This window comes from Pterocles gutturalis, unplaced genomic scaffold (genome assembly GCF_000699245.1).
Source record: "Pterocles gutturalis isolate BGI_N339 unplaced genomic scaffold, ASM69924v1 scaffold16230, whole genome shotgun sequence".
Classification (NCBI taxonomy): domain Eukaryota; kingdom Metazoa; phylum Chordata; class Aves; order Pterocliformes; family Pteroclidae; genus Pterocles; species Pterocles gutturalis.
This window is the reverse complement of record NW_010138659.1, coordinates 70,226-85,581: the sequence shown is the minus strand read 5'-3', so window position 1 is coordinate 85,581 and position 15,356 is coordinate 70,226. Positions and strand designations below refer to the sequence as shown.

General features: G+C 36.3%; 1 protein-coding gene across 4 annotated transcripts in view; it reads left to right on the top strand.

Moving 5' to 3' along the window:
* Positions 1-7,280: 7,280 nt before the first annotated feature.
* Positions 7,281-15,356, top strand: part of SLC1A3 (solute carrier family 1 (glial high affinity glutamate transporter), member 3) — a 62,837-nt gene continuing 54,761 nt past the window's right edge. For all 4 annotated transcript variants that reach the window (XM_010083081.1, XM_010083082.1, XM_010083079.1 and 1 more), the window contains exon 1: positions 7,281-7,461. In XM_010083081.1, the coding sequence (XP_010081383.1) occupies positions 7,281-7,461 (181 nt within the window). The remainder of the gene's footprint in view (positions 7,462-15,356) is intronic.

Here is a 15,356-nt window from a genome sequence, read left to right as displayed (position 1 = left end):
TAAATCATTGTTTAATTATAAAAATAACTATGGGATAAGGTGTCAAATGAAAAGCAATGCTTTGTATGAAACGTGTTTCATGCAGATAGTACCAGATTCTAATTCAGAAATGCAGATTTCTCTTTAGTCTTGTTTCTCACTTATCTGTCCTTGCTTTGTTTAAGGAGATCATGTCAGTAAAACAAAGCCCTGAAAAAGGAAAAAAGAGTCTGAGATCATGTCTGTCGTACAGGCTAGCACATGTACTAGTGATAAGCCTTTGCCCTGAGTAAAGAACATCCAGTATAAAGAGCATCAGAGGATCCAAGAAATGTGGTTTTCAAAGGCCAGTCTGGTAGGGAATAAAGGCAGAAAATGGTTCAGCCAGTGGGACACCCACCATTGGTGCTGTTATCCCAAAACAGGGCCTGTATGGGATCATTGCTGTGTTGCTACTGTGACCAGAAGGGATTGGAGGTCACAATTTAGAGTATACTGTGACAGTGTGTACTTACAGCCAGAGCTTCCCCAGGGGACTCTCAGTAGCTCAGTGGATTTACAAGCTACCAAAGTTTACAGCTGATCAGAGAAAAGGTTTTAAAAGAAAAAGAAATCAGGAAGAGGAAACAGAGAGGAACATGAGACAAAAGTGGTAGCAGGTTTCTGGCTCCAATGCCATATTCTTTTGTAACTAGCCACAATGCTGTATTAACTTTTCAAATGAACCTGTCTGTCCCTCACTGCACATTTAACTGGTTGTGACTAGCTGTGGGAAAGCCAGTGAAGCCACAGTATACAGCAGTTTGGATCTGAAAGGCTATCAGCTATCGATGCAATCCCATCCGATTTCTTACAATGACACAATCCCATCCTATCTCCCATCCTTCCCAGACAATCTTGCCCATTCTTTGGTGAGAATTGCTCCATTGTACATACAGACATTCACATTCTTGATAAGACAGTCAGGGGAACAGTTCGTGAGCCGCATCCTCTACTGGTATAACTTCATTTCCCTTCCCCCTTCTCCCAGGAGTGAGTGGGTGATCTGAATCCCTGTGCTGAAAGGAAACAAGGTTGGCTATTCAGCTGCAGTCAGACATACAGTATGTGTTAAGGCCCAGACAGCCCATGATGCTGAATGGAGACACTAGAGGTTCATGTTTCTCTGCTGGGAATTTTCACAGAGTAGAAAAGGAATGCTGCGTTTTTGTTGTACAACTTTCGACTGACAACTGACAGAACTCGAAAGCATAAAATCACAACTATTCTCATGGCACAAGACCTTAAAATATAGGAAAAAAATTATCAAGAGGATTTATTGGCTAGTTTGAGTGAGCAATGTTAAGATTGTAACAGAAAAATAAACAGAAATGTAGAAACAGATAACTGAAAATCTGACTTCTTCTGATTAGATTGGCCATTGCTACTTATCTTTCTACCCAATATCAGTCAAAACACTTTGCTTTTGAAATGTTGTTTTGATGGAGAAGTAGCATTTTATAATAATAATTTAATCTTTACCCTAAACAGAACAATTTAGAATATAAATTTCATTGATAACTGAGCTTGACTAATGATTTGCAATGTATCAAAGATAAGCTCAAGTTCCGCGTGATCAGTAGAGGAAGTTTTCTACTAAAAGTGACTGACAGCAACATGCTTTGATTCATATCATGGACTAGTTTTAGACTAGTTTGGACTCCTTTAGGAGAAAACCAGACCATACAGTCCAAGCCCTAATGGGTGTCTGGACCACAAAACAAGATTAGAACTAATCCAAAGTAACACTCCTGCAGTGTGCACACTGCAGATGCCATGTCCTCAATACCAACTATGGATCTACAGATCTTTTCCTGCATCTCTTCATATTTGCTAACAGAACATAGCCTATGCCTTTTTTATGTGTGTAGAGCATGTGCAAGTATATAAATTACAGCATGCTACCTCTTCCCACTGTCTTCAATAAGGAAAGGTGTTAACTTCCACTGAATGAGATCTTAATGAAAAATTAAGTATATTTTCACATTTGGCTGGCCAAAGCTGAATAATTTGAGAAACCCCACTGCGATAAACAGATTTCAAAAGCAACAAACAGCAAACCTTAATTTCTCATACTCCTTTTAGTATGCTCAAAAAAGCAAGAGCTGACCAAGTATCTCAGGAAAAAAAAAATGCAATGGTCCTGGGGAAATATTTAGGAGCCTAAGGCTGTGTGTTGTCTCTACCAACTATTTGCTAACTTGTATGGTTTAAATTCAGCCTCTTAGAGATGCAGTTCGTCATTGGTACCACAGGGTATAATGGTAATTAAAAGTTCTAAACTGGATTGGAGCTTGCAAGGGAGTCACATGTATTCTTATTTTGTCACTTAATTGAAGAGTAGGGAGATACCAACATACCATTTACTATGAATGAACACGTTCTTTCACAAGAATTTTATTCCGATTTTGCCACTGTGGCTTCAACAATACTTCACTGAGCTTCTACCTAAAACTCCATACTTCAAAGATTCAGACAGTATTAATTTATAGTGCTGATTTATTAATGTGAGCACAGGGTTACTTTGAATGTTAAAATGCTTATTTCAGCTGAGATCCATGCACTCTTGTACTAGATTTATTCCTATCTCGGAAATGAAATGGCTGTACAATTTGTTGCTTCATTTCCACTTCTTGCATTTGCTACAACTGACTTCCCTGGGTCTTTGTTTGATAGCTCTAGTCAGCTGAAAATGACAATACTTTGTGTTTGAACAGCAGCTTCAGCTCTAATAACTTTACTTATTTTACAAAGGCACTCAGATACTCTGCCAACATGCAAAGTACATTTACTGACTGATTTTGTCAGCCACAACCAAACAGGGCTTGAGTTTACTGAGACGTGATTTCAGCTGCCTGCATCCACACTGCCTGTGGGGAGGAGGTTCAAGTTAAATCCAATCCTAACCCTATACTTTTGTTTCCCTGATTTGCAAGCCACCTGCTGCATTGTCAAAGGGCTGAAACTGAAACCCAAAGCACAAATCAGAATGCTGAACTAATATAACTGCACAGACAGGCTCATCAAGGCCTTAGGATATTCCTTGTTGATTTTATTGCAAAAACTCTGAAGCATGTAAAAAATATTTTGTCAATTTGAAACTGTTGGTAACACCAATGACTTCTGCTCTGTGTTACTCCATAAAACATACCAATGCTTTTGGATGTCCTTAGTGTTGGTTGATCCAATCTAAAGTCTACAATATTTCTAGTAACGTTTATGTTTTAAGTTGCTTCTCCTAGAAACTAATACTACTGAAAATTACAGATAGAAGCACTTAACCAGTAACTTTTCAAATCTGTCCTAGTCCTAAAGTTAAGTACTGTATACTACAACTGTTAAATCTATTGTATATGTAAAAGGAAATTCCAGTGCATTGTCATTTCATGTATTGCAGGACGACACTATACTGTGAATTGTGGCTTATTTATGGCTAGCCAGGGATCTCTAAAATACATGTTTATTGTGATAGAAAGGATAATATTCTTTATATAACATTGTTTCCTTATTTCACTGTCAAAGTTAAAATCAATAAAAGAAAGGGATGTCAGGAAAGGGTGGAGAGCAAAAAAGACAGAAAGACAACTTTGAACAAGAACATGTTGCCAAAAGGCTCTTACAAATAATTTTTTCTAAGGACTGTGTCATAAAGTCTGTTGCTAACTGAGAGCTTATAAGAGCATCGTTGCTGAAGATAAGCTAAGCTTGTTGGCTATTTTCATTTTGTCTCACTGAATAGCAAATTCTCTCACAGGATTATCTTTGTTTCTCATAGATTCCACTATTAATGAAAGCATCAAATTATGAGATACATTTGGATCACTTTGTTTGGGGTCTGACTTCTGTCCCATTAAGGTGACTGGAACATTACTATTCATATGAACAGAGGGCAGAATTAAGTCCTTATCTGGGAGCTTTCAGAGAAAGCATGCCATACTCCAAAAAGAAAGATCAAACAAGCAGATCACTGAAGGCCAAAGGTCAGTTAAGAGGTCAGTTCCCATCTCCAGGCAAAACGGTGAAAGTATTTAAAAACTGCACCATGAAAAGTAAGAATGAGATAGACATTTAAGCTGCCAGGTGTAAGAAAATACAGCATGAGTTTCTGTCTTTGCAACACAAGCTGTCAGCATTTTTTCTTGCTTTTTTAAGTCAATAGCTTAATTTAGATGTTTATTTTCTTTAAGTTAGATACATAAGATCAAGATTCCGCACTACACAGTTCAATCTCAAACCTACATTAATCATGAGCAAGTTTGCATTATACTGTAAGATTTCTTTCTCTATTTTATACATCAGTATTTGAAACGCATTTAAATTAGAAAACACCTGACGAAAACCATTACTGTGACTGTGTGGAAGTAACACTGCTCTTAATTTTATTTTGGACCTAACTGTTTGTTGTGTGTCTAGTACAGAAGATTATTTCAGTACACTTAAAATGAGTTTCCAGGAAAAAAAACATTAAAAACCACATGATCTATAAATAAACTTCTTAAATTAGATGTTAAGCATAAATTTCCATAAATTTCCATTTGCAGTGTTTGTTAGTCTTTTAAGAAAATATACTTAAAAATCTCATGAAAGATGCAGTGAAATGTAATTATTGGATATTTTAAACTGACTTTGCCAACGTTTAAAACAAAAGTGTTCCTCTAAAAACTGAAAGAAGGTCTTTAGGAATTCCCCTGAATCTCCTCTGCAAACATCTTTTCAATAGTACAAACTTTTAAATGCTAAAAAAACCCAAAGGCTATTTATTTCTTAAAAGTGGATGTTTTACGCTTTTCCCTTCATAATTCATTCCATGCTATTGAAACAGGCTGAATGGAGCTTAGTACCAGTGAGTTTAAATTACTAAACAAGAGGCAAGTCTCATCATGTGTTTTGAATATCTACAAGAAACACACAAAGAACTACAGCTGATTATGTTTTTCTCTATTCTTGATAATGCTCCAGTTGCTTCTGAAAGATATGTCTGGTTCCCCACCCTGGGAAGAGTACATCATGAATAACTGTCTTTGAGAATTAGAAAATACGTGAAAGCCTCACACCACGTCTCTTTTTAGAACAGACTAGCACGCTCACAAATTTTACCATTAATTTAAAAAAGTAATAGTGTTACATAATTATGCTTAGGCTTTTCAGATATCCAGTCTGGAATATCTAATGAAGAAGTGCTCCAGCCTGCCCTGGTCTCTGTGTGTGAGTGTGTATGTGTGATCCTTTAGTTCTTCCTGGGTTCTGATTTTGCATTTCTAATGAAGCTAAACTGACAAAGCGTGAAAGTGGTCTAAAAGGAAAAACAAAGAAAGTGACCCTGCTTTCACTGTGCCAAAACTAGTCAATATTCCAGAAGCTCAGCTTTCCCCTCTCTTCTGATGTGTTTTTATTTTTTTCAGAGCTGGGCTAACAGTCTCCTCCCCTTTCCTTAAGTTACAGGGATCGTAAATTGCTGTATTCCAGAGCACATGCAGATTGTCAGCTTTCTCTGTCTCCTGCTCGCTCAACTCTGCAGCTCTGTTGTGTTTGCTGGGAACCCCCTGCCATATCTGCCACCACCGTGTTCTTAGGGTACTGAAGATTGGAAAAGGTGAGCTGATCATTTCACTTGGTGGGTTTTGAGTACAAAGTCTTAATTTTTCACACTCTGTCTTTGCATGTTACTTACTGTAACGACCCTTTTGGCTGTATGCATGTTCTTTCTTGATCTCAATGTAAGTTATAAAGGACAGATTAATCATCTTGGAAAGAAAAGCCACTGTGAATGATTTTTTTTTTTTTAACAAAATACTAAAATGAATTGTTTTGAAAAAAAAAATCCTGCTTGCACAGAGTAGTTGTGTCCAAGCTAGAATACTTACTAATTTAAATATCTAGTTCAGAATCATTCCACTCTCTAAAGAAGCAAAGCATATAGCCTTCTGTTAAAATTCACAGAGGACATTGTACTAAACTGCCAATCTTGAAGCTTATGGTAGAAGAAGCTATCAAATCCTACCTAAAAAAAAAAAAAAAAGTGACATATTTGCTCTAAAATATGTTGTTTGAAAACCCTGTGTGTTTGCATTCTAAGTTCTTCCTTTAAAAAAAGTATTTAGGCACTAAATCTATTAAAAATAAGTTAGAGTTGGACTGTGTATAAATAGCGAGATATTTCAGTGGAAGCAACCAACTCTATCCAGCTTTTAAATTTCTAATTTCTTCATAAAAATGTGCCAGTCTATTTACTAAGACTTCAGAAACGGGATTCTCAGTCTGGAAAAGTCTACCTTTGTATGGGCTCCATTATTCATACCAAGCAGTCACCAAAAAAAAAAAAAAAATGAACAATAATGCCCTAATGAAGGAATTTTAATATTAAAACATTTTAAGGTTGATTCAGTGTGTGATTTCTTAAAATCATATTATATCCCCATAATTGCTGTCAGGCCAAGCTAAGCAATATTTTGCAGTGTAATGTGAACTTGTATTACAGTCTGAAGCGACAAGCTAAGTGGAGTATAACTTCTGATGTTTTACAGATGTGCTCTGGAGAGTTTATACACTTCAAAGATTAAAGTTATCAACATAAAACTGTCAAAGGCATATCTTCTAAATAGTGGTTGAGGGATAAATAAACAACTCCTGCTGCATTTTGCCGTGTGAACAGGAGGAATTCAGGCAATGCATTCAACAGCTTAAGAACATCTGAAATGCAGAACATTTAAACATACCAGTTAAAGCAAAATATTTCTCTCTGATGGTTAATGTGGAGGTGGGCTAGAATATTTTTCAGATAATATGGGCCTGCTAAACAGATGAAAACCAAGCCGAACAGATTGTTGTAATCATTATAGCTCTTTATGCTTCTATGAGTTTTACTAATTTTATGTTAGTATATCTCTAGCTACCACAAAAAAAGTTACTCCTGGGTTTTAAAGCATGACAGCAATTCAGTTTAATTTCTGAAGACACGGGACACATATCTGATCAGTCCATATAATCCTGATTTCAAAGACTTCTTTAACAGTCTTTGAGGCTATTTATCAAAAAATTCAATCAACAACTTAGATATTACAAAGGGTGTAAGTTTTACTGAAACATGAAGAATGTTTGCTTCCATGTAAACATATGGCTAATCATTCCTCTAAGATCTTATTGCAATGTTTGATATTTCTTGTCTTGCAGGTTTCTCCAGTACCTCCCACGAAAAAGAGTCTTCCACTTTTCTGAAGGGATATTGACAGAAGTTAAATAAAATAAAACTTTCTGTAAGACAGATGACTAAAGGTAACGGAGAAGATCCAAAAACTGGAAGTAGGATGGAACGCATTCAAAAAGGAGTCCGGAAACGTACACTTTTGGCAAAAAAAAAAGTGCAGAGCATAACAAAGGATGATGTTAAAAGTTATTTATTGAGGAATGCCTTTGTGCTCTTCACTGTTGTTGCTGTGATTCTTGGTGAGTAATTTGTTCAACAGGAATATTCTGTTCTCCAGTGAATTTGACAATGACTATTTGCCTAGGCAATTTGCATTACTAATGAGATCCCAAATTCTTCTGCACTGATAAGAATGTTCTGGCTTGGAGAGTTTTGGCTTTGACAGCTTCATTTTGAAGTTTAGGGAAGAGCCATTTTAATTGTTATAGTATTCCTAAGGAGAGTTTTGGTGGAAAAAAATCAGCTGGTTTATGGATTCTTCCCTTAAAGAATCAGGTACAGGTAACTGAATTGAATGTTTTCAGTAAAATCTTTTTTTCTACCAATGCCAGCCACAGCTCAGGATGTAACTTTTATTTACCGAATCTGTCAAAGAATAACACCTTGCTATGACAGAAGTCCCCAATGAATGAAATGAAGTGACCTTTCTAAGCAGATGTATATATTAGAACCTCAATCTTTTCAGTTTTCCTTTGATAAATGCAAACCAATCAAGTACAAGTCTATGGTCTCTCAGTCACTCAGAATCTTAAACACGCGTCTTTCAGGTGCAATTGGGACAACAATGGCAGTGCTACTTTTTCAAAGGACTGCAAGATAGCACTTGATTAAATGCATTTTAAGAATGTATGGAGAGGAATCTAGAATATCAAACAGCATTTAGACTTAGAATGCACAAAAATGCAAATTTAAAATATTGCTACTCATTTACATTAGAAAGATAATGATCTGAGAAAAACAAACAATTTTAAAACAAGTTTTTCTTTATATCATTACCTGTTCACTTCTGGTAATTTTGCTTTAACTACAGATTTTCTAAATTATAACCATTTGTTTCATGAAATACCATTATAGTGTGAGCAAGAACATTCATTATGGCTCTACAGTACTACTTTAATTTTGATTTTCTAACCAATTTAAAACAAAAATGTGAATATTCTCATGAAAACCCAAACGTTAGCACTTAAAGATAAGGGTATATGTCCCACACCTATGTAGGCCCTGATGTCCTTGATAACGCTGCTATATAAATCTGCTTATTATGTTTCCACAACTTTTTTAGGAATTAAAATTTTAGGGCTTCACCATTAGTGTTGCTTGATACCACATCTGCAGCATTATTTTAAATTAATTTCAGGTTTGATGGTCTTTTTCTGGGACATAATTATATTAATTTGCAAATTGGTAAAATAAAGCACTTTGTTGCTGTAACAGAAACGCCAGTCTCTCATATTTATCAACGGTATTTGATCACAAGTGCTTTTAATTCCTCAACAAGAATTAGTTCAATGCAGAAAACCCATTAATAGCAGGGATGAAAAATTTAGGCATTTTACCTACAATGGTTAGGAAAGGCAGAACATATTAAGTGGGTTTTGAAACATTGTCCAACCTCAAAGGAATGTCACCTGTCTATACTGCATAAGACCAATGCACTCTTGCAATTTTTTTACTGTCATCTAGCTCCAGTGTGACTCCCACAAATTTGGTGATGTGGGAACAAAAATGTAGGCTGGACAAGTATTTTTACTGTTATTGCATGTTCCAATCAGCTTTAGATGACTAGTGACAAACGTCTGACCACAGCTCCACTATCACCTACAGCAATGGCAGAGTGCCACTAAGGCTACAACACAAGTTGGAGAGCTAATGAAAATGTACAGCCTAGGATGAGCTGTTTGCTCCAATTCTGCTCATGAATCTATAGGCATATCTGGCATAATATGTGGAAAAAAGTCTTCTCAGTACTATGATGGAATACTCCAATTTTCTCATATTTGTTACTTGTGGTGTAATTTTACAGTATATATATGAACAGAATAGTAAGTTCACACTTGGCAGCTCATAAAAAGTTAAGATTTGGGGTTTTGGAGAGTTTCTTGCTGTTGTAGAACTATTCAGAAGTAGAAGTTTGCAAAACAGTAGTTGAATTCCATCTGTCTAGTTTGGCAAGGACTAAATTGTTGTAATCTCTCAGTTGTTTGGTGATCTGTGGCAAATCAGATGGTGGGCTTGATCCTTTTCCTAGCAGATAGTAATCAACATTGTGAAATTGACCCAGCAATTAACACTAGTGACTGTCTCACCAGGGATGCTTGGATATGAGTGTAGGTGGAAACAAAATTAAACTCAGGCAAGGGTTGAATAATTTAGATGAAATGATGTTTAATGACCTCTGTACTCTATGCAGAGAGATGACATCAACATTTCTTCAGAAACATTTATTTCAAGCCTCTTTCATCAAGCGACTGACATGAAAAAGCGTATTTAATAGAGAATTTCTGATTTGTTTGCTGAGCAGGATTGATGCTGCTAGAGGTTAAGTGGATAGGATCGTACGTTTTAGCCCATTTTCAGGACTGAAGTTTATAACTGGCACTTGAGTTTGTGTCTGTGGAAATACGCATTTAGTTATGGAGAGGGTAGCTGCAACATGTATTTGTTTGTGCTGCATACCAATATTTTGCAGAGTAGAGATTTTCTGGCATTCACACGGTAAGGAGAAATACAGCCATTTATGCTAACTTCTGCTTTTACTCTGATTTTGAACTGAATTCTAAACTGAAATAGCTAGCTGCTACAATGCAAAACAAATTAATGTTTAAAAACCTGATGATGAAGATGCAAGAAGTTATAATTCATGCCGAGAATTGCTTAGCACTATTCTCCATTACCCAAAAACCTCATGAAAGGTCCTTCTGACTTCACATTCTGCATAGGTAGGGTCTGTCTATCACATCATCATTACCATTGTTGTTGCTATTTTTAGTGAAATTTAAACTGCTTTCAGGCTCCTTGAGAAACTTTGAGAAAAGCGTGGTCAGCAAGTGTGTTATGATGCAGTTTTTCAGATTTTTATGGTAGACCTAGAAATAGTAATTAGTTTTCTGCAGTGGATCTTGGCAAAAGCCAATAGATGAGAACAATTATGTGAGACCAATCTGGAAAGGTGACCAGGGGTGAATTCAGAGTGTCACAATGACCAGGAGCAATTTAAGGTAGGCTAGGGTTTGTGGTGGCTCATGGAAAATCTGCAGGAAGTCTTACAAACTTTGAAGTGCTAGCCAAATTACTGGCAAAATCTCAGGCAGTGGCCTCTCTCCCACGCTACTTAGCTCAGTCATCCTGTCCCCAAAATACCTTCCTTTCAGATACCCTTCCTTCATCAGACTGTCTTGATTCTCTACTACTTACCTCCCATTTTCCAAAAATGCCACAAGAGTCCAGACTTTACTCTGGCAGGACTCCTAAATGCCAAAGAACCTCCTGTGGATTTTGAACTTGTAGTGAAGGAAAGATCAAGACACACAGAGCTGCTGAGCAGAGATCCTGAGAAGCTCTTCACAGAGAAATACTGTTTTAATTGAGGGGCTCAGTGAAGTATAGGGAGGTTGTGGAGCAAGTACTATGAAAAGCAGTTTCTGCATAGCTATGAAGCCATTATAGCTCCAAATCATTAGCTAAAAACCTCTTTACACTGACGAAGTTCTATGCTACACTTGTCCAATGGGATTTTTGAGGAGGATGGAGATGGATCCCGTACCGTCTTCTCTCTATCTGTCCACCAAAGAGAGCGCAGGACTGGTTGTGTCACTGAACCCAGTTTTCTCTAATCGCAGGTAATTTCTCAATAGATGTGAAATGTAAACAGACCCATGCAACATCTGTTCTACATCAACATGCACCATACATAAGACTCCAATACTTTTCAACACTTTTATAAAAAAAAAACCAGTTAAAAGTACAGAAAAAAGACAGGAGAGATGACAGTATTGCCAATGTCTCTATATCCCTGAAAAAAGCAGAGTTAAATAGAGCCTGCAGGTGATCCTTCATAATGCCAAAGGCAAAAAAAAACCCCACAAAACCCCTAAAATATCTGCAAAAATCAGATCCTCCTATCTCAACACACTCCTGGTCTGAACAATAGTTTAAGATGAGTCCTAAAAAGTACGAGCCTGTAAATCACAGGTAGACAGAACCCTGGACAATGCCCACAAAAAAGACAGTCTCTTGTGTGTTGAAGTTACGTTCTTTCTGCTACCAGCAGATTCTCTGTGTCCACTGAAGACTGAGGCTGACATACCCAGAGAAGGGTATTTGACCCCATTACACACTGGCAATTAACACGATGACAGTACCTAAGGCAGCCTTGGTAAAATTTGCATGAGAACAAAGCAAAGATCCATCACTATAGAAGAAACAGCTGTGGGAGGTAAGTTCTGGGTGAGAGGATATGTTAAAATATAAAGAGAGAAATGTGATATCAGGCAAAAGATCTAACCTCCAAGAAAATCAGGACAGTTTGGGGACTGTTAAGGAGAAATTAATTCTATTTACGCTGAGCTCAGAGGCAGCCTGTGTCCCAGTTCTCTCTGGAAGATCCTGCCCAGCACAATTGCTTTCTCACTGAGTGACAAACCCTTCCTAAGCAATACTCTGAAAAAATAAACGAAACTTTAATTTTTTTTTTGAAGTTAAGAAATAGTTATAAGTCTGGGGGATAAAAAAAACAACACATAAACAGACACCACAAAATCCAGAGTAACACTTAAAAATTCAAAGGAGATGATCCTTTTCAAAAAGGAGAAGTATAAAAATACAATGAACATTAATTCTGCTGTTAAGTAGCCATTAACAAAAGTCAGGCTGTGAAATATGAACAGCACGCTGGTTTAGGAGTTATTTACAAATAAAATTATGTTAATTTATTATCACAGGCTTAGTTTCTTAACATACACTCTGTTGTTACTGAAATGAAACAGCACTGGTTGTTAGACTGCTACACATGGCTCAGGAAAAGCAAAATTTTAGCTTTATGGCATAGAGTAACAACAACAAACTTTACTACTGACTACTTTGTGAATCACAATTGTGCATTCTGGAGACAGCAGCTGTGCATATATGCATAGTAAAGACACAAAATGTGTTAAATATAAACGTGCTACCTTCTTATTTGCTCTGAGTTATCAAATCAGTGGACTTGCAAAGTAGTGCTCAAAAGTAGTATGTTTGAATGGTCATAAAACAATCCAGATAAACATACGTGCACTGCGCTCTTTAAACAGCTTGTGAAAAGGAAGGTGAGATTCTCAAAATTCTCTCCAAAAATTAAATTTAAATTTATTTGTGTAATACCACTTCTTACAAGCAGATTTCAAGGCTAGCCTGGGTGGAATGTAAGACAGTGACCGCATGAGACATTTAGGATGTTTACGTGGTTTCTCAGAGATTTTACAAGAAAATTCCCTGAATGTTAGTAGAATATGGCAAAGAAAAAATAATATCAGAAGATATATTACAACAGAAACAGTGGCCATCTCAAAGACAGTAAAGGAAAAATTTTGTTTTGAGCATTGAAAGGTACTAAAAAGACTTTTCAACATCAAATTAACTAGTATTAGGGCTTACCAGTCCTTTCCACTTTTCAGTAGGCGTGCACTGCAGCCACTACAGTGACTGCAAGGCAGTACAAAATCATAAGCAAGGTGCCAATGATTTGTACACTGAACAAATATTTAATGTTGTTAGATCCTTACTAGCACCCTAGCTATTGTAAATCTAGAAAGAGTTGTCATCTGCACTAGAGTGCTTTTGAGATGGCCACAATGAAATTGTAGCTGAAGATGGCATGTTCAGTTGTTTAGGAATTCCTGAAACTTTTGTTCATTTCTCACATAATTTATTGAAATAACCAGGCATCTAAAACTTTCTAGGATTTTATTATGCTGAAGAGGAAATATTTTTATAAAATACTTGTCTTTTTAGGTGAATCAGGATAAAGTGCATTTGAAAAGTATACAAAGATATTAAATATTTAAGAGAGGTAAATAAAGGAATTAGATCTTCTAGATGTTAATAAGGTTGGTAAAAAAGTTGGAACCACCAACTGCATAAAATAATCCGTGCAGTCATATTAGATGTGTATATCCTTTGTCCATTCTCCCAATTCCTTTTGTTTGCTGTGTGTTCCCTTCAGATTTTGTATTTCATTCAGTTTCAGATTACAACTCAGTTTCTTTTGGATTTATCATGTTTTGTCATATATTTGTTTCTCAGCATATAACAGCTCAGTTCCACCTGGAGCTTTGGAGCAATAAGGTCAAACAAGTGATAAATTAAAATAAAAAAAATAGAAAAAAAAAGCTCACAGATTTCTTCGTCCCATCCTAATTTTTCCAGCTGTGTTGTTCATAGAATATGCTATATATTATGTATGCTATATATTAGAAAAAAACTAGGCTCCTGACCAAGGAGTTTTAAATTGATCATTAGTACAACAAAAAATAGAGGGTATGGAATAGAAAGAAACTATGAAAAATGGGGAAAGAACAAATGGAAATTATTCTAGACAATTTTTACTAAGAGATTAATTATTCAATTTACTATGGTCAGCCCATCAGACCTGAAGTTGTACTGACACTGTACTTTTAATCAACAGGATGAAACCGTGGGGTGTGTTACTTTTTAAAATCCATACAAAATAAATTTATTTTGATGAGAGATTTTATAAGGCATTATTAACAAAAGAGGAAAACAGTAGGTCCAGTGAACTGTACAACAGTAAAGAGGAAAACAGTTAAAAGCAGGAAAAGGCAACGAAATGCAGAAGGATAACAGGAGAATCAGAAGGATAACTAAGTGCTACAGTTAATTTTATTTTGTGGCTGTTCTCCCATGTCCTTTCTCTTAGCAGCAGTTATCTTCACCTTTTGAATTCTTCTTCAATTCCGTACATTGAAGAATTGCATTTTCTTGCTTGAAATTTGACATGTCTGTGTATTTTTCTGTTGACATGGATAGAAGACCATAAATGGAAATCAACTTGACAGTAACAAAGTCTGTGCTTGGTTTTGATGAATAATTAAATTATTTGAAAAAAGTCTATAAGTTATGGGGCTTTATTGTTAAGCATTATTTACGTGGAAACATAAGCTAATCCCTCAAACTGTCTCTAGTAAATGTTCTGGTTCTATTATTCTCAAGAGCTAAATTTAAAAAAGAATAAAATTGCTTTTGTATTAATATGACCTTACCATTAATGAGGGAATTCCAGAGAGTACTAACAAAAGGCAGTTGATAAATAAGGCTAATGCATATATTTTGATCTTTTAAAATAATTTTGACTAAGAATACATACATTAAACAAACATGCAATTACAGTCTAGTCCTTCAAAACCTAAAACATATGTGAAGAAAGCTGCATCTGGTATCCAGACTCAGAGCTGGGTGTCTTCATGCATGCACGAGAGCTTACACAAAAGGGTAATGCCACAAATCCATGAGCTAAGGATGTAATTGCCTAAAACTTGCCAGGAGAAAAACAAACAAACAAATGGAAACAACCCCAGGTTTGCATTCCTACTCCCACTCCTTTCTGAGCCAGGACCATACCAGGTATTTTCACCCACTCAAGATCGAGAAGCACAAGAGCCCTCACATTGGGAATGGTGTCAGCTGTGCTTAAGGAATTGGCTTACTCTTTTCCTTTCAAAAGGCAAGTTACAAGAGGATGCAATTCCACCATTCCTTTCAAAGTTGTATCATCAGACACAAGGAAATGCAAAACTTCTAAAGGCAAATACATATGCCAAGGGAACAAAAGCCAGCGTGATGTTTAATGGCTAAAACACTTACCTATAAGAGGGAGGCCCACGTTGTGAAGTAATCCTTTGAGCAAGAACAGAAACATAGGACATCCCAAATCCAGGTGATTCTCTGCATGTGTGTGTCAGTTGTGTTCAGCTTCTAGATCTTGAGGACTTAGCCTGGAATTAGGCCAAGAGATGTTTAGGTCATGGCAATTCTGAGAAAAACACAAGCAGAATGGTGAGAAGCGAGGGGTCTTCAAAAACAAATGGAAAAGTGCTCATTAACTTAATAGATTTCCGGAACTAAGCTTTTTTTCTATCTA